The sequence below is a fragment of the Lontra canadensis genome, unplaced genomic scaffold (genome assembly GCF_010015895.1).
Source record: "Lontra canadensis isolate GAN:19392208 unplaced genomic scaffold, GSC_riverotter_1.0 scaffold23, whole genome shotgun sequence".
Classification (NCBI taxonomy): Eukaryota; Metazoa; Chordata; class Mammalia; order Carnivora; family Mustelidae; genus Lontra; species Lontra canadensis.
In genome coordinates this window covers 2,276,145-2,298,998 of record NW_022631017.1, presented here as the reverse complement: position 1 = coordinate 2,298,998, position 22,854 = coordinate 2,276,145, and the positions used below count along the sequence as shown (strand labels likewise).

At 44.8% G+C, this 22,854-nt stretch overlaps 1 protein-coding gene across 7 annotated transcripts in view; it reads right to left on the bottom strand.

Annotated features, from left to right (window-relative positions):
- The window catches only part of ADGRF5 (adhesion G protein-coupled receptor F5), a 94,754-nt gene that overhangs the window by 27,470 nt on the left and 44,430 nt on the right, over positions 1-22,854 (bottom strand). For 5 of the 7 annotated variants that reach the window (XM_032861985.1, XM_032861987.1, XM_032861984.1 and 2 more), the window contains exons 3-8: positions 16,383-16,437; positions 6,018-6,188; positions 3,838-4,014; positions 3,575-3,684; positions 2,169-2,227; positions 1,140-1,282 (exon numbers count right to left, since the gene is read on the bottom strand). In XM_032861985.1, coding sequence (XP_032717876.1) covers positions 1,140-1,282; positions 2,169-2,227; positions 3,575-3,684; positions 3,838-4,014; positions 6,018-6,188; positions 16,383-16,437 — 715 coding nt within the window. The remainder of the gene's footprint in view (positions 1-1,139; positions 1,283-2,168; positions 2,228-3,574; positions 3,685-3,837; positions 4,015-6,017; positions 6,189-16,382; positions 16,438-22,854) is intronic. The other 2 variants (XM_032861986.1, XM_032861990.1) reach the window with 1 other exon arrangement.

Sequence of the window (22,854 nt, the reverse complement as noted above, 5' to 3'; positions counted from 1 at the left end):
TTATATATGTATCGTTCGATATTCTGTTTTTAAAAATGATCTGGCATTTAACAATATCAGAAAATGTAAAGACAAAACTTATAAACCTATTGTGAGGATGGCTTAACCCCTGAGAAGGGGTGCCTTTCTCCCAGGTGTGCCTGCAACAGTCCTTTCAGAGCCCTCCCCACTGGGAGACAGTGTCCCTCCAAAAAGGAATCACCTTGAGCCCGGAACCATGGACCGGAGTTAGGACTTCCGCCAGCAAATTCTTACTCTCCAATTCTCTGCCCATCTGGCGCTCCTCTCTATTCCCCAAGGAACAATAGGTCCACCCACCTACCTAATCACACAACAGAACACAACTCTGTACCCATTTGTTTTTTTTGTTTTTTTGTTTTTTTTAAAGATATTTTATTTTATTTATTTGACAGGCAGAGATCACAGGTAGGCAGAGAGGCAGCCAGAGAGAGAGGAAGGGAAGCAGGCTCCCTGCTGAGCAGAGAGCCCGATGCGGGGCTCGATCCCACGACCCTGAGATCATGACCTGAGCTGAAGGCAGAGGCTTAAACCACTGAGCCACCCAGGTGCCCCTCTCTGTACCCATTTGTAAACAGGGAAGAGCATCTAACACTCCAGGATTTTATCCATGCTCTATGTGTTCCCGAGCCGGGGTTCTCAAACTTCCCTGTGCATCAGAATCACCTGAAGGGCTTGTTGAAATGCCGATCACCCTGGTTAGTCTGGGGTGCCCTGTATTTCTAACAAGTTCCCAGGTGGTGCTGATGTTGTTGGGTCTGGGGGCCCAGCTTCAAGAACTCCTGCTCCAAAATAACAGTATCAATTGTTCAATATCAGTACATTTCATGAATATCCCAACCCCCACCGTAATGTCAGTTTTGGGATGTTTGGGGTCTTCTAATTTTTTATTAAAAAATCCATAAACCCAGATGGCTCTGAGACTCTCCTGTCAAATCTCTCTCCCCTGCAATCCCCCCTCCCAACTGCAGTGACATTGGCCTGGTTGGGAGGCTCTGCACCGGCACCTCAGATGGGGGAAGGGGTGGGCACATAAACCTAGTTTTAAGCATAATATAAACACCCTTACTATATCTAAACAAAATCCACGTACAGGGGAAATGTGGAGATGTCCTACTTACTGCTAGTAACTGCTTGAAAGGAGCTGTAGTCCATTTTGTAGGTCTGATTAAGGTTCTGCATTACTCGTTCATTTGCTTTATGCATTAAGTCGGGTGATGGTGTTGTCGTCTGGACCTCATATGTCACAACCACACTTCCGGGCCTGGATGGAGACCACTCCGTTCAGTAAGGCAGTAACTGACCTGGAAGAGTCTAGATGCTTACGGTTTATTTGCATTGCGTGGGAGAAACAAAATGGCAGGAACAGCCTGGGTACGTCAGTCTTCAAAGGTTCACTCAAATCAACCCGTCATTAAACTTTAGTCGGAAGCCTGAGGCACACACTCAGGCTTCTCATAGGTCTGCAGACAGGTGACATCAACGAATGAAACAGCCAGATAGGAACAAGTGGAGTGAATCACAAGAGCTGGGCATGGCAGGGGGCAGGTACAACTCAGAGAACCTGTCACACAGCCATGCTGCTCCCAGGGGTAGCATTATTTACCCTCCCTCTGCTGAATGCCAGATACCAGATATGCTGAATGTCAAGGGAAGCCAAATTCCTGAATGCTTCTGTGAGCATTCTTTATTTTTAAAATTGGCAACTAACTTTTTGAAACCCTCCACTAACCCGCTCAGGGCTGCCATGGTGCCCAGCTCCAGGAGGAAAGATTCACACAGCAACTATGTGGTTGTGGCTGGCGGACGACTTTTCTTGAATAAAGGCATCATGGGTGACATTATTTCATTGTTATATCTCGGAACTCGCCGGACTGCAAACTTATCCTGTAACTGTTTGCAAAATTCTTGCATGCAGAGAATAAACACAAGGTTTTTGCTCACTTTCCATCTAAGTAGGTACATCTCTAGGGAGCAAGTTTCTGTTCTCAGCATTGCCTCCCTCTTCAAGCCACAGCAACTCGACACTGTATTCCTCTCTACCAAAGTACTCCCGTTGTGTGCCCACATGATGCCCCCCAATGGGCTTTTTCTCCTTTGCTAATGTATTGGTCTCTGCCACTAGAAATGACCTGATTATAGCTTCTTACCTGAATCCTGTCACAGTCACCAACTTGAAGCCTGGGAAAATGCTGTAACCTTTCCAAAACTGGAAAACAAAGTAAGACAAGTGTCATCATATCAAGGTCCAGGGAGAGATAAGCCAAAGGATTTAAAGCCAAGTAAAAAGCACGTATTCTTTGTCACCCTGGGTAAACCTTTCTCCCATCTATTTTAATAGTGCTGGGATAGGCAGATCTTTGAAGAAGTAATTCCTATCTGCCTTTCTCAGGCTGGGTTCTCCAAGAACCAAGCACCAGTTACATGGGCAAAATGTTTACTCCAGGAAATGCCTAGCAAAGAAAATGGGGAGGTTTCTCTGAATGCCAACCCACAGGAGATTCATCTCCATTCAAGTCTCCTCTGCAGGTAGATGTTACACACAAAGCACGGGGGGTGCCAAGCACTGTGCCAGGTACATGGATTGGGGGGATTGAAGATGAATATGCCACTCTCTCTTCCCTCCAACGTGTGTAATTGAGTGTGCAGTGTGCAGTGTGTGTGTGTGTGTGTGTGTGTGTGTGTATGGAAGCTTTTCATGCTGTGCAGAAATATTACATGCCAAATATGCAAATCAGATGTCCAGGAGTTCCCCAGCATTTCAGCATGGCGCCCATGGGAAATGAAAATAATTTCTGTGATATAGAAGGGTAAGCAGAGGCGCTCCTGGCAGTAACTGACCTGGAAGAGTCTAGATGCTTACGGTTTATTTGCATTGCGTGGGAGAAACAAAACAGGGGCTTGGCTGCCCAGAGGACAAAGGGAAGTCATTATCTCACCCCACCTATAATAATTTGTAGCACTCCAACTGGGAAGCTCTACTCCAAATGAGTTAATTCAAGGAAAGCATTTAGGTTCAGATGAATTAATCCAATGTAAAGCATTTAGAATAGTGTTTGGCACACAGTTAGCACTCAGGGAATACTCGCTATTTTTATATGAATAAATTTAAATCTGTCATAAGGGACAATGCCTTGGTACCTGTAAAATAGAAGGTTTGAAACCCCTGGTACCAGCCTTAGGTTGATCTGCCCAAAAGACGCTAGGGGCTTCATCTAGGCGGTGTGTGAAGACAAGCAGAAATGCACCATCAGGCACTTCTAGACCAGGTTCTAGGACCTCTGATTAGGATTTGGTGAGCTGATGCCACCAGATCACCTCTGAATCAATCCTACCCTGGGAAAAAGTCCCACCTAGGTCAAGATGATGTCAAAGCATCATGAACATTATTTGATTTGAGCACATCTTAATTCATCATCCCAGACTTGGAGGAATAATTCTGATCTCCACATTCATAAATTCTGACAGCTCTAAGCAAATTATCACTGTAAATGCAACAGATTCAGTTCAGCCTGAAGAACTTGTTGCTTAAGAGGTTCCCAGGGCCAAAACCTACCGCTGTTTCCAAATCAGTCTTGTAGGACCTATAGAGAGCAGAGGAAGTATTCTTGAGGTCTTCTTGAAAGCCCACATTGAGTCTGACCGACATTCTCAAGGTAACATCTGCTAAAAACAAACAAACAAAAAACAAAACAAAACCAGGGCAATATTTTAAAATCTCATGTTAACAAGTGAATACACACAGGACAGAGAAACATTTGCTTGAGTTTCTATCAAATAGCCACTCAACAAAGAAATATTTAATGAACAGTTACTTACCTCCCTGGAGCTGGCAGAAAGGTCCCTTGGGAGGTAGTCCTTTAAGGCAACTGCACTGATGCCCTGCAGGGACGCTGTCACGCTCTTGACATGTGAGGTTCTGGAGGCAGCGTTCCTGAGGCCACCTGTAGCCTGTCTCACAGGAGCACCAGATTTCATTTCCAGTAGGTCTGCAGACTAGCATTATGTAGAACAGCAAGGAGAGAGAAGGTGGTCACCACCTTTACATTTATAGACTGTAAGTATTTATACTTGTAGAAAATCCTAACTTGACTGCATATGGCCCTCTGGGAAGTTCAATAGTATTACATGAGATTCATGTGATTCCCATTATGCATCACCATGCCGTCAGGCATGGCCACCTCAAGGGTGATGGCTTTGACTATCTCAGGGGATGCCTACAATGACACTATGATGAACAGATTCCTGGACATGAAGTATATGGGAGCCAGTTTCCAGCATTGTCCCTTTCCACCCCTGTTTCTGAGTACTGACACCCTCTTGTAACTCCCTTTCATAGTGTACTAGGCTTGGTCTGTGAGACCAACAGGATATGGCAGAAGTAATGATATATCATCTCTGAGCTTAGGATATAAAAGATACTGTGGTTTTCCTCTGTGATCTCTCTCTCTCTCTCCGTCTCTTTCTTTCATTGTTTGCTATGGGGGTAGCCAGCTGCCATTGCATGAGGACATGTCATGGAGAGGTTGACATGGTGAGGAACAAAAGCCTCCAGCCAACAGCTAGAAAGGAGCTGGGTCCTGCCAACAACCACAGGAGTGGGCTTCAAAGTGGATTTTCCAGCCCTGGTCAAGCCTTCAGAGGGCTGCCCCTCTTGCTGACAGCTTGACTATACTCTCATATGACCTGAGCCAGAGCCATCCAGGCAAGCTCCTCCCAAATCTGGCTCTTGGAAACTTATGGGATACAATACATGTTTGTTGCTTTAAGATGCTAAGTTTTGAGCTAATGTGTTAAGTGGCAACAGATAACGAACACCAAGTACAAATGCGATTGTGCCTTTTATATTTCTAATCCAATGTGAACAACCAAAATGGTTTCTTTTTATCTTTTTCTTTTTTAAAAATTTTATTTTATTTAATTTTTTCTCAGTGTTCCAAAATTCATTGTTTATGCACCACACCCAGCGCTCCATGCAATACGGTTCCTAACCCCAGTGGGGACATTGGCAAATGCTCTGAAAACAGAGTACTTTGAATTTATTTCTGAAATTCAATCAAAGCCATATCACTGGGAATTGTCTATTCTAAGAATCAGCTCCTAGAAAAAGGCACAGAGTGACTACCCAAAGGAGAGCCATCTGATCATTGTTTCTTAAATAGGAGGGACACCCAAACTCCAAGGAATCTGTGAACACTGGTACAGTTCTGTACTTCAACATTGGTGGCAAGGGGTACCAAAAGGGAGCTATGAAGCAATCCCTAAGGTTCTGCTAGCATATATTAAGAATAAAAAATTGGAATGCATAGATGATATTGATGGACGATTTGAAATATAAGAATTCCAAAAAAATTTTGAAAAATAAGAATTTTATGCTTGCCTCCATTTTAGAATCATAAAATCCAACATCTGTTAGTGCTTACAAGACAGTAACTTTGTTTAGGACAAAGGGGAGTCCCCTAACATAGCTTCCCAGGTGATGGTGCCTGAGAGGTAGGACACCTAGCGTAACCTCAAAAGGGAGGCAGTGATCAGAATGTCCAATCCTATAGCCTGGGGGTTTCTATATTATGTCTTGCTTCAATCCAGGAGTGTGCCTGGTTCCTATTTCCTGACCTATGATGCCAGAATGAAGGGAACTTGCCACTTACTAATACATGAACCGGTCCTTGCTGTACCCATTGATTACCCAGAGGAATAGGGTCCAGCAGTTTGTCATGAAGGACCTGGAAGTATCTTGGGACATATTTTGTGACAAGTGATACACAAACCACCAAGCAAACATTTGGCCACCATTTGAAATAAGGAAACTGGCTGCAGAGGTTTGCCAGTAGGGGCTTCATTCTGGAAGTCTGTGGAGTCATAAATCATACCTCAGGCCTTTTTGGGTCATCTCACTTGCCTACGAAGTACAATCTGCTCTAATAGTAAGGAGTGCAGACAGCCTTCCTCCTGGTATGTCCGACCCTCTGTTCTGAAGCAATGGGTCTTTGACTCACCTGTTGTCACCTCAATGCTTAAAATGGTGGTGGCTTGGTCAGTGCTGTTCCCCTGAATTGGGAAACTGAGGCTGTACAAGGAAGCTTTGATTGACTCCAGGAAGGAGGCATTTTCAAAACTGATCTCCACATCAAAGGTGTACTCTTCAGCTGTTGGGCTGCTTGAGGCGACTGAAAGGAAAGCACAGGAAGCTGTGAGAACTCAGCATGGGTGGCCAAGAGGGAGCATGGTGGACAGGTCAACATTTAAAGGCAGTAATGGGACTATGTGGATGCTGGACATGTCAACCTTGAGGGATTTCTAATGAACCTTTCTAGAGAAAAATAAGTTTGTCAATTTACACCACCAAATATCCCCTTCGTGGTGTTCCCTCTCTATGATTTTATATTTATGTACTTATTTATTTATTAAGATTTATTTATTTGAGAGAGAAAGTGGAGGTGGGGGGAGGTGGTAAAGAGAAAGAGAGAGAGAGAGTCTTAAACAGACTCTGAGCTGAGAGCAGAGCCGATTCAGGGCTCAATCTCACCACCTTGATCTCAGGAGCTGAGCTGAGACCAAGAGTCAGATGCTTATCCCCCTGTGCCACTCAGGTGCCCCATGACTTTACTATTTACTGGAGGAAGGCAACTGATTTGTCTGGTTTCAGTGTAATGGTCTCTGGCCATTTGAGAAATTTACAGGCTAAGTTCAGAACTTGTCCTTCCTCTCTAATCTCTCACCCTCCTTGGTGTCCAAGGTCAAGGATTGCTGTGTTGAAACTTGACCGGAAATGGCCAGAATAGAAGGAAGGAGATCTAGCAGGGGAACCTAGGCAACAGTTTAGACAATAAAGCCATGATCCTGACTCAGAAGAATGAGTCAGCATGTTTTCAACACTATTCACTTGACATGCATGCATTTTGAGACCTGGACTATGCATGGCTTGAAGACCTCTAGGAAAAGCCATCCGGTTAATTCCCTTTGCTCTTTGCCTATGCACACAACCTGGGCTCTTAGTTCTTACTGTGTATCTCTGGTGTCCAGAACAGGATAGGCACTCAATGAAAGCAAAATTCACAAGTCAGAATGTAAAATAAAAGATATCTCCTGCTCTTCATTGCCTTTCCAAATTGTCTCCAGGCTGATTGACTGGTATCCTAGACACATTTGATGTCCAACACATACCCACCCCAGGCAAGCCAGACAATATACATATCAGAATGTTCTTTCATAGTTTCCTGTATTACATCATGTCTGATTCACTAGTTGTAAGCTTCTCAAGGGCAGGAACTATTTCTCTCAGTTCTCCTGGCTTTACTCCATCTGGCATGGAGCTCACCACGTAATAAATGTATGCCCAACCAGTTCTTGTTAAAATTATGACCCTCTTGAGAGAGCCACACAGTCACCTCTCTATCCCTGCCAGAACCTTTGGCTCATTCTTGGCTGAAATACATAACAGGAGCAGAAGCCAAGGGCTAGTTTCATAGTTCATGATGAACCTTCAAAGTTTAGGAGAATTTTTTACACAGATGAATTGAGAAGACAAGTTGCGGCTTATTCTCTCTTGTCAGTCAAAATAAGGAAAAGTTTAGTGAATACTTGCAAAACTATTACTTTAAAATTTAAGTCAAATCTGGAAGTATGATGTATATTTTGCCATAAATTAAAATTCTAGGTCTATTTTCTAAAAGGGCAAAGAATTTTCCCACAATATTGCCAGATTTATTTAAAATTTCCCTAGGAATATTGATGAGAAGCACTAAAATAGAGTAAGTTTGTTATGGGAAATGCCAATGAATAAATATTTGTTGTAGAAAGCTCTTGTATCTGTTTACTTATAGGGATAAACTATGTCTTAGAGGTTGGTTTTATTCATCAATCTTTCTGAGAATTATTTCATTTTGACATGCATCATTCAACTTGCAGTAATTAACTCAAACTGTGAAAAAGCACGCGACTGTGGACTCTGAGAAACAAACTGAGGGTTTTGGAGGGGAGGGGGATGGGAAGGATGGGTGAGCCTGGTAGTGGGTATTATGAAGGGCACGTATTGCATGGAGCACTGGGTATGGTACATAAACAATGAATTCTGGAACACTGAAAAAATAAAATTAAATTAAAAAAAATACAAAAATATACAAAAAATTTAAAAAAGTCTTTGCTAATTTTTTCAGAATAAAGAATATATCTTAAGGTATATTTCCTGCTCACAAAAATGTAATTACAAGTAGAACAAAGTGACTTTTAAACCCCAGTGCAGAAGCACAGTCTGTCATGATACCATGGCCATGTCTCAAATTTCCTGTTTTCTTTCTGATTCTTCAATGGTCCTGTGATGAAAACAAGCTTCTGGAAGAACTGTTAATCTTAATTTATGTGATCTTAACTCTAGACACGGTATGTTGCCTGCTGGGAATATGTGCGAGGAGGGGCGGTGGCATATCACAAGGTCTGCCTTGGGGCACATTCTTTTTCCTGAAAAGTAACCCAGCAATGTTTACCCTGCAGCCGATTCCGGCTCCAAGATTCTCTTTGCCCTAGGCAGTCTATCTCCTCCCCAGAATGTAAACAGGATATCCTAGACGGTAGGGCTTTCTGGAAGAGTGAAGTCAGTAACAATCCCACATCCCCCACTTCACCACCTGTGTGGTTGCGTCCCAGGGTCTGAACCCAGCATGGCGTCAGCCCCTGCCCGAGCGCCATTCCTATGGCTCATCCACGAGCCCACCTCTTGGCATTCTTTTCAGACGTAATCGCAGAACAAACTTGTGCCTGGAAAGCCCATGGTGATTCACCCCTGTCCTCATTCCCCACAGAAACCAAGGCGGTCCTTACGGTGAGACCTTACAAGGAGCTTAGCCAAAAGCTTAACATACTAAGAGGACAGTTCCTGTGACTTGAGCAAATTCTCTTCTAGGGGATTTGTGCAATTGTAATGAAAGAAGCAGCCTCCAAGAACCTCTTCCCCTTTGCTACCTCTTATGATCTTCAACTTCTGTAGGAGTTTCAGAGGAACCTTCCACCTAAGCGACACTGCCCCCTAGAGACCGGCAAGGATGGGGATCTCCACTGCAGAAGGAACGTCTTCAGCATGAAAATAGTCAGTTCTTCAAAACAGACTCCATGCCATCATAGTAACTCAGAAGGCTACAGGCTTGCCCTTGGAAGTCATCTATTTCAGTTATCGGCACACTTGACTGATGATTATGCACACCTAGGGAGTGCGACACACATGCATACTTTGGAACCTCAAGCCAGGTGAGCCAAAGTAAAATCTTTATGGATGAGGCCCAGAAATCTGTAATTCTGCCCCCCCCCCCCAATTCCCACTGGTGATCCTGGTGATCAGACAAGGTTGGGATTTAATGTTTTAATCCAAATGAGGAAACCAAGAAGGTAAGGTAGTCCTGGAGAGTCAATATTAGCACCTAAACTTGTTTCTGTTGTGTGTGGGGGGGGTGGGGGTGTGTTTTATTGTCTGTTCGTTTTGTTTTTACTTTTGCTTTGCCTTTTTTTTCCCCCTAGATGCCTCCTGCTGCTGCTTCTATGGGGAAAAACAACACGGTCTCCAAGCATATGTGTTTACCTCTTTCTTCTGTCATACCAGATGGATCAAACGTACTCATAATAAAAGTAATAATCATAACAGCAGCTGCCATGTATTCACTACCCAGTAGGTTCCGGGGTCATGGAGAGTGTGTGAGTACCCATTTTGCAGATGGTAAATCTGGGGTTTAATGTTATTCATGAAGCTCCATGAATAACAAACATTAAAAACTGGGATTTGAAACCACATCTTTCTGACTCTAAAGTCCATTTTATTTTAACCATTCCCTGCCACAATTCCAATGGAAGAAGATAATGAATGTGATCCCTTTGTAAACCCCTTATAAACCTCTGTACTATAAAAAGAAAAAAAAAAAGTAAGGCATTATTATTAAACGTGTCTTTAGAACTAGTGCACAATTCTCAAAGTGAATTTTAAATTAACAGCATATTCAAAGGCAAAACTATTCATAATAAGTGGAAGAATTACCTAAAACTTTGTCCTTTTTGTTTCAGCATCACAAATGTCTTAGAAATCCACACCGAGGAAGAAGGCAGTGTGACTCATTGCCATTGGCACTCATGAATTTTGACATGAAGTCTTGCTAGGTTTATGCACTTGTGCCTTAATTTATTGATATATTGAGTCATAGTAACTTTACTGTTTATTGAGTGCCTGCTTCCCAGGCACTGTGCCAGGCCCTGGGTGCATGGGGTAAATAAAAGAGGCAAAGCTCTCCTTCCATGGATCTTCTATACTCATGTAAAAGTAAGGTTGAAAGGAGGCAAAAGTAAGTTGAAACTTCAGTGTTGGGCAGTTCTGAAGGGCATGGAGACAATAAAGCAGGGTAAGAAAATAGAGCGGCAGGCACAATGAGGGTAGAGTGGGATTTTTTGTAGAATGCTTAGACAAGGGGCACCCGGGTGGCTCAGTCATTAAGCCTCAGTCATTAAGCGCCTGCCTTCCGCTCAGGTCCTGATCCCAGAGTGCTGGGATTGAGCCCCGCCCAGGGTTCCCTGCTTGAAGGGAAGCCTGCTTCTCCCTCCCCCTGCTTGTGTTCTCTCTCTCTCTCTCTCTCTCTCTCTCTCTTAAATAAATAAATAAATAAATAAATAAATAAAATCTTTAAAAAAAAAAAAAAGGTTAGATAAGACCTTTCTAGAGCAGTAAATGCTGGCCAAAGATGCAGATGAAACAAGCTGTCTTGGGGCTATTTGGGGACTATGTCCCCAGGAAGCGCAAATAAGCACAAAAACCCCGGGACAGTGATTTCCACAGCTCATCTGAGGAGCAGCAAGCTGTCCCTCCCGATCCAGGTGATCTCCAGTGTCACAGCCCCATGGGCAAGACACATGGAGCTGCCACCGGGCCTCTTGCCCCTGTAAGGTCACATGTGTCTGACTTCAAGGAAAGTAGCTCAGCTGCTCGGGTGTCAGTGTGACCCCCCCTGGGGATGGGCCGAGAGGCACACTCCTCTTATAGCCCCCAAGGTAGGCCCATAGTTTGGGATAAAAAAAATGCCAAATCCCGCTGGCCTGGTGTCTCCCAAATCTGAGGACATCAGAGCTGGGGAGAGTGATGTTCTGGGCCCTGCTCCAGGCTACTAAGGGACTCGAGAAGAACAGAGGATGGTTTTCCCACCTCTGGGTGAACCTGTCCTTCAGAGGTTCTTCTGTGCTCCTCCTCATGGAGCATCTGATTCCAGAGAGTTTAACATGTTTGCTTTTTCTCAGGCTCCTGTGGCCTGGTGCTGTTTGCCTGAACTTTTCTGACCCACCGGTGCCCCCAAGTGAAGGTAGTACATTCCAGGTGTCATCGGTGTCACAAACAGAGCCTATTGGCAGGCCCAGAGACACAGACCAGCCAGGATTTCCCCTCTCCTTTCCCAGAAATCGCTGCCCGCCACACAGCACTTATCTTAAAGACACATTTCTGGAAAGTTGGCCCCAAACTGTGTCAAGTAGTTCTGGGTCTTAATCACAGCTGTTTAAGCAAACAACCCTATTTTTGCCTGGCCACTCCAATGGGAATTACAGCTTCTCAGAAGTTGGAGCCTAAGTCTATGTGTAAATTAATCTCCCACCTGTAAAAGAATGAAGGCTGCTGACTTCACACAAGAGAAATGAAATTGATGTGATTTTTTTCTCTTGACCCAAAGGGACAATACTTCTTTATCACTGAAGATCTGGCCCTGTTGTTCTCACCTTTAGTCTCATAGCGGGTAAATATTAAAAGGTGCCTGTTCTTCTGCTTCTTTCTTAGTATGTTTTAGTAGGTAGCAATTTGGCAGGAACACCTGTATCCTATTGTACCGTTGTCAGGACAGAGTCCGAGGATCATGTCCTCCCTTTAGGCTTTAGAAAGGTTTGTTCATGCAAGGGAAAACTACCAGAACCCCCAGGCTGGGCTCGCTGGCAGGTGTCGATGGAGGAGAGCATAGGCAACCCAGTGTGTCATAGAACATCGGACTGTAATGGAGAAAGTGATCAATTCTCCCAGTTTGTCATATACCCGAGTCATCAAATTCAGTCCTGTGTAAAATTCTTTTCCTACTAAGATGAAGACAGTGCTCCTTCCTCCTTCCCCTACAAAGCTGCTCTCATAATCATGGCCTGGAATCTCGCGGGCAAGAGCCAGAAACCCATGTTGAAAGCTCTTAACTCTGCCTTGCGAGCATGGACTTTGGAGTCAGAGTGAGATGGGGTCAAGTATCTTCTTTCCTGGGCCATTAAACCTCTGTGAGCCACTCTTTGCCATGTGTCAAACAGGGGTAATATATTATTTGCAGAATTGATGCTAAGAAGTTGGTATAGAGACCCCTAGCCAATTGTATGGCTAGTACAGTAGCCAGTCTGAAACAGCAGGTAGAAGTAAGAATATAAATTATAATAAATGTGATGGCCATATGACACGCAGATGTCTGCTGGTAGGACAAGAGGAGCTAATGCTATTCTAGTCGGGTCTCACCTTTGAGATGGTTAAACAGATACACCACACTAATCAGAAATTAAAAGAAAGAAGGATTCCCAGCACATGGAGGGTCAACCCTAAAACCACTGAGGGCGGGGGTTTCTTAGCCTTGTCATCCTTCTCTGGGATAAGTGTACAAAGTACCACATGCTACCCTAAGGAAGACGAAGGCCACGAACCCCCCAAATGTGTTCCTTAACCTGGAAAATGCACAGCATTTCATGGACCCAGATGAAGAAGGGCCAGCACAGGCTGGGGCTGCCAGGTCCGCAGAAAGATCGAGATTCCCACCCTGGAAGCCAACCACCCAATTCTCTCACTAGGCAGTATGAACATGAAGAACCTCCAGCATGAGGATAGGACATCCCTTTCTCCCTTTCTCGAAAATGGGTCTGCTGTCAGCCATTCCTTTTGAAGCCAAAGAAGAACCCATTAGGGCTTTTCTGCCCAGGGCGCAAGAACATTCCCAACGAAGCTTGGAAACCTGGCGTGGAGAACTTCACAAAGGCACCTAGAGAACGTACTTGTGTTATTCTAACCAAGAAGAAACTTCTGCTCTCGCTCCCCTACGAAGAATACTCGTAAGACTCAACTGGGAGCTGACCGACAAATCTCCAAGATGATATCTCCATTCCAACTCCGGGTTCTACCTCGGGTCTCCACATCCCCCAGATGTCCAGGTCTATGTGCTCCCGGAATGTCACATGGATTGCTGCTACCCGTCACCCCACGTCAAAGCTGTCTCCAAGTCCTTTTGATCCACTTGTCATAATATCCTTCACAAGCGTTCCCCTTTCTCCTTTCCTGTTTCCCTTGAGGGGCTGGGGCCAGGGATGGTCCATGAGGATAAGCCTCCTCGCTGGGCTTCCGAGCGCTGACTTCTTCATATAATTCATTCAGCCACAACCATCTGGCTACTTTTCACTTCAGAGGGTTTCCATCAGTCCCTCCTCTGTGCTACCCTTTTAGCTGATCTAGAATATACCTCCTAGTGTCATGGGGACATGACGGGATGCTGTGTCCCATTCTTATTTCCTTCTGCTCCCCTGAGGCCTCTCTGCTCTAACTGGCAGGTCCACCCTTCTTCTGGCCTCTTGGCCTCCGAGTTTTTGTGCAGACTTCTCTTCCCCAACCGAGTTCTGAAATACTTTTCCAAAAACACTAACTTGTATCTCCCAGCATTCCTCCTCCTGCCTTCAGTGGTTATATGGGACTTTCTCTGTACCTGGGATATTTCAGGCTCCATCAGATTCAATACTATTTTTATAAATAAATCTGTTTCTAGTTTTTTAAAAATTTTTCTTTTATCTTTTTTTTTTTCCAAGATTTTATTTATATATTCATGAGAGACGGAGAGAGGGAAAAGCAGGCTCCCCATTGAGCAGAGAGCCTGACACAGGACTCAATCCCAGGATCCCGGGACCATGACCTGAGCAGAATGCAATAACCCAACCATCTGAGCCACCCAGGAGCCCCTGTGTTTATGTTTTTAAAAAATCCCCAAATCAAGCAAACCCCTAGATAAACCTAGTAACATTTAAATAATAAGTACATAATATTATCTAATATCAACAACCCTGTAAAATAATCATTCATATATATTTGTATGCATATGTATGTCTGGGTTTATGTGTGTAATATGTATATGACATATACGTAATACACGCATATACCCATGTGTGTGCATCAAGGGACCCTGAAGTTACATAGCTAACCAGAGTGACTTAGAAAGCAGTCTAAAGGGCTCTGAGCATAAATGGGAGTGTTGATCCTACTTTTCAGGATGATTTGATCCCAAACCCTAAGGATCTGATCCAGTGCCTCAAAAGGACAATCCTTTTGAGGATCCTCTTTCTCTTGGAATCTTTGATTGTCTGGCCTTAAATCCCAGAAGGGGAGGATGAGTTTATATGTGAAAGGGGATATCACCCTGAAAATCAGAGCTCAATCCTCTCGCCTCACTGAACTTCTACAGCAAGTAGAACACAGACACCTCCGTGAGGCATCTGCTAACTGTAATCCTTCTGTTGGTTTCTTTCATGGTTTTCCGGGACAGTGGTGCTCTCTCTTTCAACTCCCATCCCAGCTCTGTGTGGTCTAACGCCTGGGTCTTTCCGTGGCCATTTCTTTGGAGATTTTGTAAAAGTACCAAAGCCAACTCATCTTCCGCAGACAATGCCTTGAGCCATTAACACTTCCATAATGACTCCAGAGGCCAAAGAGCACAGAGGATCATGTCCAATAAATGGAAAACAGGTTTTCATGGTAATTTATCATCATGATGATTGTTTTTAATGAAAGCACATCTGGATAATTTTGGTATGTCAAAATCCTTAGACGTAGAAGTGGTTTCCTCCCCCAAAGGCTAACCTCTCACGATGTCACCACAGTCATAAATAGCTGGGCCCGGAAGGACAGGAAGACGTTCCTTTTACAACTCTACAGTCACCAACTGTCCCCGAGGAAGCTGGCAGCCTGAGGCCCACAAGAGCCTGGCAGAAGCCTGGCGCTAGAACTCACCCACAAACAGTCTGATCTTAAAAAGGAAAGTCTTTCCGAATGACGAACGGGGACATCTCCAGCTCTGTTGCTGTCACAGGCTGCAAGGGGGACCCAGGGAGTCCATGTCCCGTTGCTTGTTTAAAGCAGGGAAAGTGTGGTCTGTGTGCTTCAGATCGCTTTAGGGAAGGAGGGGAGTGGGATAGCAAAGGTGTGTGGATATAACACAGAGCTAAAGCAGAAAGAAAGAAAGGCAAAAGAAGAAAAAATGAAGGTGTGACCTTCCAGTGAACATTTTGAGACCTCAATAAAATATGATTAAATTGTCATTTCAAGCAATGGAGCAAAGTTGGAGCCGGCTGCTGCTCTGGAAGGTTCTAAGGGACACCTTTATCCCGGCCTCAGGGTAAGCCCACTCTCTTTGGCAGCTTCTTGACTCTTGTGGACCACAAGACTGAACAGACCAAGCCACGGCACACTGGACTTGAATCAGTCATAATCCTAAAAGTTAAGAAGTTCTACCTTCTCCAGAATTAGTACAGACATTAAGACAGTGGACTTTGAGCGATAGGAACGCGTCCTCAACTCACAAAGGGGCAGCTGTGACAAGGGACACACACTCTCTTCATTTGTTAACTCAGTTACTGAGAAACTGGGCTCGATGCCAGGTTACAGTGATGAAGAGGGCTCAAGAGAATGCGTCTCTCCTGGGAATGACACACAGGAAGTAAAATAATTACAACGCCCTGGGACAGATCTGCTGCTCTGAGAATGTAACCAGGGCAGTGGGAACCCAGAGAAACAGCCCCTCCCTGGTTGGGGCATCAGTGGAAAGCCTTACGTGGCAGGAGACCATGTGAATGGAGACTCAGGTTGGAGTCCCCCAGACAACAAAGTAGGTGGCGGGTGGGGCAGTGACCATGTGAAAGGAAACAGAAGGAGAACAAGTGGGAAGGTCACGTGATGTCTGGCAAGGCTCACAGGTGATTGGATTTTCTCTCCAAGGCAATTGGGAGCTCATCAAAGATTTTGTGCAGGAAAATAGTGGAATCAGATTGGAGCTTTTGAAAGGTTACCATGAGGAAGTTGGGAGCTGAGGAGAGAGCCATTGGAAACAGACTCTTCAGGATTTCAGGAGAGCAGTGAGGGAGGAAATGAGGGGCTTATAATGTGTTGCTAAGATCCACTGAATGTCATTAGGTAGAGTAGGGAATGGAGTTCCCTTCTAATTACTTCTAGAAATTGAACCATGACGCACTTGCAGACTGAATTATGTGGACGACAGGGTTGGGAAAGTCACAGTAAATGTCATTTGGTCAGACTTACTAGAAGAAACTGCAAAGCAAAGAAAGAGGTTACATACTTGCTCGTTTTTGCCTTAGTGAGTCCTTCCCTGCTGGTTCATGTTCATGGAGAATCTGAAAGAACATTTTAGGAAACCGTCAGTTAGTGTCAGAGATATCTTTTCTCCATGGCTTTCTGCTCATATGGCCTGAAATGTCAGAGCTGAGCTGAGGGCTGAGGATCCCAGTGAGAAGCTTGTGTCCTGTGAATGGCAGGTGTTCTGTACTGGGAGCTGGCGTTCATTTTAGAGACCGCTCTCCAGACGCAGGAGACGAACCCCAAATCACCATATCTGAGACCTTGAGGAACTTCTTTCTGAGCCTCAGTTTTCTTTTCAGTAAAACAGAATAATAAAATTAGTGCACTCATAGGACGCTTATGAGAATTAAATGAACTGCCATGTGACACATAGTTAGCCCCTAATAAAGTTGAATTGTATCATATAATATAATCATTAAGAGCAAGGACTCTGCAGACATTGAGTTCAAATCCTAGCTGTGCCATAAAATGGCTGTGTGACAGTGGGCAAGTTATTTAACCTCTCTGTGCTTCAGCACTCATTTATAATATAGGGAGAGGAACAGTCTACCTCACGAGGTTGTCATAAGGATCAAATGATTAACAAATGTAAAACACTGAGAATATTAGGAAGACCTCCACGTGCTCTTCTGGGACCACACATCACACTCTTCTAGGGGCACCATTCACATGGACCCCTTCACACACACTGCCATTTACTTCATCTCTATAAAGCTCTTCTCCTGGTGTCATGCAGATTCTTTGTTTAAGAACTGACTTTGACTGGCTTTGCTATTGGGATCTGTGCCAATTCTGCAGCAGGTAACCACACCTTGACCCGACCTAGGCTTCCTAGTTTATCCCTGCTAGGATATGCTTCCTAATACAAACTCCCCTCAAGGCTCAATAGAAGAGCCAGATAGCCCCTACCCTTTGGGGTGTGTCCTTTACCACAAACTCCACATACCTATGAACACCCCCCAGGGCAGAGCTCGTTCTACCATCTGTGATGTCTACCATTAGTTCCTAGTTGTCTCTCATCATAATGACAATGATAATAATAATTCTTTTTTTAAAAGATTTTATTTATTTATTTATTTGAGAGAGAGAGAGCACAAACAGCGGGAGCGGCAGAGGGAGAGGGAGAAGCGGACTCCCGACCGAGCAGGAAGCCTGACTTGGGGCTTGATACCAGAGTATCATGACCCGAGCCGAAGGTAGACGCTTAACCGACTAAGCCACCCAAGGGCCCCCAAAATAATAATTTTTGAGGTGTATCCAACACCCCTGTGCCAGGCACTGTTAAGTTGATGTGTGTTGAGCTATTTAATCCTCATGACAATCTAAGACACTGATACTATTATTATCCACATACACGGATAAGAAAGCACAGTGGCAGAGGTCAAATGAGTCACTTAAGCTCACACAGACTTTAAAGGCAGAACCAGGACTCCAACTCACCTGGTCTGGCTCGAGTCTACATTTGTCCATACAGGCAATGAGTGATCTTATCAGGAGACACCCCACGAAACTGTGGGTCTGTCTCAGAACCCCGGTGTCCCTTACCCAGCACCCTTTCTCTTTCTCTGTTGCCTCCTCCTATCCCCTCCTGCTTTTCAATGACAGTGTTAACATCCATGAGGATCTGTAGAGGGGCCACATACCCAACAGTTCACAAATGTGCTTGGAGCAACAAAGAGAGGAATGATGCATGATGACTGGAATTTACAAAGCCTAGTTGCTATCTTGTTTGCAATGGGTTTATTTTAGCCATATTTAAATGCACAGGAACCAAGAGGGAGCAAAATCAATGCATAGGGCTGGTTCCTGTCCAGCTTCCCCTGGAGCCTGCTTTGGCTCTGCGCCCAGGCAGAAGGAAAGGATCTTCCGCTGCATTCCTGTGTCCATCCTCCCTGGGGCCTGGGGACAAGGAGGGGGGAGCCACCAGGAAGACCTCTCAGTGCACTCTTCATGAGCTGTGGTTTGAGGGACTCAGCCCAGGAGAGGGTGACTACTGGCGGTCAATTTTGGGAAGCTCGCCAGTGTCTTGATTTCATCTTCTCTAATCTGTCGGGGGACTAAAGAATTGAGGTTAAAAAAAATCAAGGTGCAGTCCTTTCCCTGGTACACAGCATTTCAATCTACAACTGTGAGGATCCCTTCCTTCCGCTCCCCAATCCAGTTTAGCAGGACTGGGGTATGGTGACAAAAGCCGCCTTTTGAACATGAGGCCATCTTTCAAGAAATGTTACTTTTTCACTTTTCTCCGCATCCTGATGGTGATTAACTGGAAGCATCAGGGGACATCTCCACAAAGTGGGCTCCTGCAGCTTTGTCACCTGTGGCCGCTTTTGTCCAGTGAGGAGGCACAACTTCTTGTGAGAATAACCTACTTGCTTACTTTAAGCCCTGCAGTCTTTGGGGAAAATGGAGGAAAAAACTAAAAGTGATCAAGTGTCTGAGGAGTCCCCTAGTGGTGGTGATGATGGTGCATACCCTTGGCCCTCCCAGATTTGAGAAGGTACAAAGAGAAGGGCTGCCCGGTCATGGGGCCTGGATTTCAACAAAGGCAAATGCAACAGTCCCACCCGCTCTGGAATCCCAGCACCTCCTCTCTTTTGTAGCTGGAAAAGTCATTCACTTTCTCTAAGGCTCAGTGTCTTACGTTATGGAAGGTTGTGTTCTGAGGCACACCAGAGGTTTGGACAGTTTCTGGCAGTGGTGTGTGTCCAGCCTACTTGAGGCTCGCCAGGGGCCATCCTTGCCCTCCTGAGTCCTCATGTGACCCCAGTACAGGGACATCTGTGACCCTGGCACTTGTCTTTTTTCTTAAACATTGGGTGCTGAGGAGAACTCTCCAGGGAGCATAGATCTTGCCAGATGAAATATTTACTTCAGACAAGAAAACAGAACGTCCAGGGGGCCTCCCTCTGCTTGTCCACGTAGAGGTACCCAGATGAGTAGCTGAGGACAATGGCCATCTCTGTGCAAAGGGGATTTCCTTATGGCCAAGTCTCAGTCGGAAGACACAAGGTCACCAATTCCAGGAAATGCCCCACCTTTTGGACATGATGACTTTTTTTTTTTTTTTTTAAGATTTTATTTATTTATTTGACACAGAGAGATCACAAGTAGACAGAGAGGCAGGCAGAGAGAGAGAGAGGGAAACAGGCTCCCCGCTGAGCAGAGAGCCCGATGTGGGACTCGATCCCAGGACCCTGAGATCATGACCTGAGCCGAAGGCAGCGGCTTAACCCACTGAGCCACCCAGGCGCCCTGGACATGATGACTTTCAAATAATTGTGTATGGGGGAGAGAGAGGGACCTGAAGTGGGCGTGGACAATCTGTGAGGAACGAAGAGGTGGCATTTTATGGGTAGAAAACATTATCCCAGGGAACGGGATGACAAACAAGGTCTCCAGAGGTGGCCAGATCTCAGTCCTTCTCACCAAGGCTCTGTCACTCGCTCCTCTTTTTCTTGGAATCCCCCGTATACCATCTTTGCCTCTGGTTAGATAATTGTCTCAGCCAAGCTCTTGGCAGGATGTCTCCCCACAGAGGCATACTAACATGGGTTGATTTATACTAGCATAGTAGAAGTGACCCCCAAGTCTGAAGTTCTTGTTCTGCACCAGTCACTGTGCCCAGGCGTACGTTTGTGTATGAGAACATCTAATCCTCATGACAAACCAGTGAAGAGATACTATTTACTCTCACAGTGTGCAGAGGAGGCAGGTTCAGGGAGATGAAGAACTGGATGAAGAAATTTCCAAAGCTGACAGAGCCAGGCTTCAGACTCAGCTGTGATACTGAGGTTGAAGGCCCACAGCTGCTCAAAGGGCCATCATGGGAGCAGGATCAAGGGCAACCTGTCAGAAAGGCCACATCCAGGTCCCACCCCAGACTTCCTGAGTTGAATTCTGCATCTTAATAGGGTGTGCAAATGGGTTAACTCACACACTGAAGTTGGAGAAACTACATTATCGCACTTTCAAAGCCCGTCACCCCATATTCGCGCGCACAAACCCAGAGCCCCCTCATCATTCAGAATAGCCTAGAAAGCAACCCAAGTGTCCATGAATGGATAATGGGTAAACAAAATGTGGGATATACATATAATGGGTCATTATTCAGGCTTAAGAAAGGAAGGAAATTCTCACGCCTATTACCACAGAGGTAAATTTTTAGAACATTCTGTTAAGTGAAATCAGTTAGCCACGTAAGGGCAAATACTGTATGATTCCACTCACACCAGGGACTTAAAGTACTTGAAGTCATAGAAAGGAAGTATGATAGCAGTTGCCAGGAGCTGGGGGAAAGGGGAAATGAGAAGTTGTTGTTTAATAGGTAGTGATTTTCAGGGTTTTTAAAAAAATATTTTTATTTATTTGAGAGAGAGAGAGATAGTGACAGAGACAGCAAGAGAGAGCACAAGCAAGGAGGAGAGGGAGAAGCAGGTTCCCCGCTGAGCAGGGAGCCCAATGCGGGGCCCGATCCCAGGACCCTGAGATCATGACCTGAGCTGAAGGCAGAGGCTCAACTGATTGAGCCACCCAGACACCCTGATTTTCAGTTTTGCAGGGTGAAAAAGTTCTGGAAATGGGTTGCATGGGAATGTGGATCTATTTAAGACTACTGAACTATACACTTAAAAGCAGTTAGGATGATAAATTGTGTACACGTTTACCACAAATGTGTTTTTAAAAGCTCATTACTACATGTTGCATTTAAAATGGTAGAAGGTCAGCCTTGGGAACTGAGTGGCAGCTTAGGGGAGGATAAGCTGATGAGGGAGGTTGGAGTTCATCTCTCCAATGAGGGGGTCTTTGGCCTTTGGGTTGTATGAAGATATTATATCTCAAAGACAAATCTAAAGAGGAAAAGTGGGGCCCTTTGGAGTGGCAATGGGAGTTTCCCAGAAGATGGAGTCTGAACTCCACCAGTAGTTTTGGGGGTCACTAGCTTATCCCCTGACCAGCCTCTGGGCAGATAGGGCTTTGTTAGGGCCACCGCAGTGAGGACCAACCTGGCAGAGCGGTAGGGCACAGCTGCGGCCATGAATGCTAGGAAAGTCTGGAACAGAGGTACAGCTGACCCCACTGCTTGGGCTTTCCCCCCACAGACCTGAGTAACTAGAGCTCTACACTCACCCTGTGGGTTCACAGGATGTGTAAAGGTTTCTCTCCTATTTATCTGAGCCAGCTGCCGCATACAGTCACACAAGGGGAAGCCCACACAGGAGTCTGGGAGGAGAGACACACCATATCTAGCTCCCAAGTCATGAGAGAAGTAATGAAAAAGACGAAGAAAACCAAGGTCATATGAAAGACACAAAAGCAGGAAAGAAGAAAGATGTACAGAAAGTTAGCAAAGAAAATCCTGAAAGTAAGATCAAGCATCTTATATATAGCATGGTATGAAATGTGAATAAATCTGTGCTCCCCTAATCAAAGTCAGATTTACTCAGGTTGGGTTTAGAAGAAAAAAAACTTCAAGCACGTGTTGTTTATAAGAGAACCATTAACACAAAGTGCTGTGTTAAAGGCTAAACAAAGAACAAAGATCAGGCAAACATAAATATAAAAACAGGATTGGGGGTGTCTGAGTGGCTCAGCCCATTGAGCTCCAGACTCTTCGTTTTGGCTCAGGTCATGATGTCGGTCAGGGTCATGAGATCGAGCTCTGAGTAGGGACTGAGGGCAGAGTCTGCTTGAGGCTCTCTCTCCCTCTCCCTCTATTCCTCCTCTGCTTATGCTCTCTCTAAAGAGAGAGAGAGAGAGAGAGAGAGAGAGAGATAAATACCTTACCAAAAAAAACCCAAAAAACAAAAAACAAAACCAGGATTGGTCATTGGAATATATGACAAAGAATTAAAATTAAAAAGTACAAAGCAAAGCAAAAAGTGACATTCTATAATGCCAAAAAGTACCAGTGAAGCTCTAATAATAGTGATAGACTGAGTAAAATAGCACTTAGATATCTTATCTAAAAATCAGTGGCAAGATGCCATTACAGTGGGACAAATAAATAAAAAAAGGAAAAAACTTATGTGCCAGGCCCTGTTCTAAGGCGTCTCACAAATATTAACAGATCTAATTCTCCTAGCAATCGGGAAATCAGTACTATTATCATCACTCTACAGGTGAAGAAGTGGAGACACAGAATTCCATCAGTTTCTCAAAATTTCATAACATGACCTGTCTCTGGGACCTGAGTGGCCTCAGAAAGGAATAAGTAATAATTCCTATAAGGAGTAAAGGAGTATTTATCACCCTCTCTCATTAAGCTACTCTCCCATGGACTTCCCAAAGCCCAAACAAAACCACCTGGATAATCCGTCAGCAAAAAGTTAAATGACATCCATGGCCCCATCATCTCTATCTGTTTGTGATTGTGACACACACACACACACACACACCCCTTCTGAAATGTGTTCTAGTCTGATGCTCAAGTTTAAATGAATCCTTTGAGC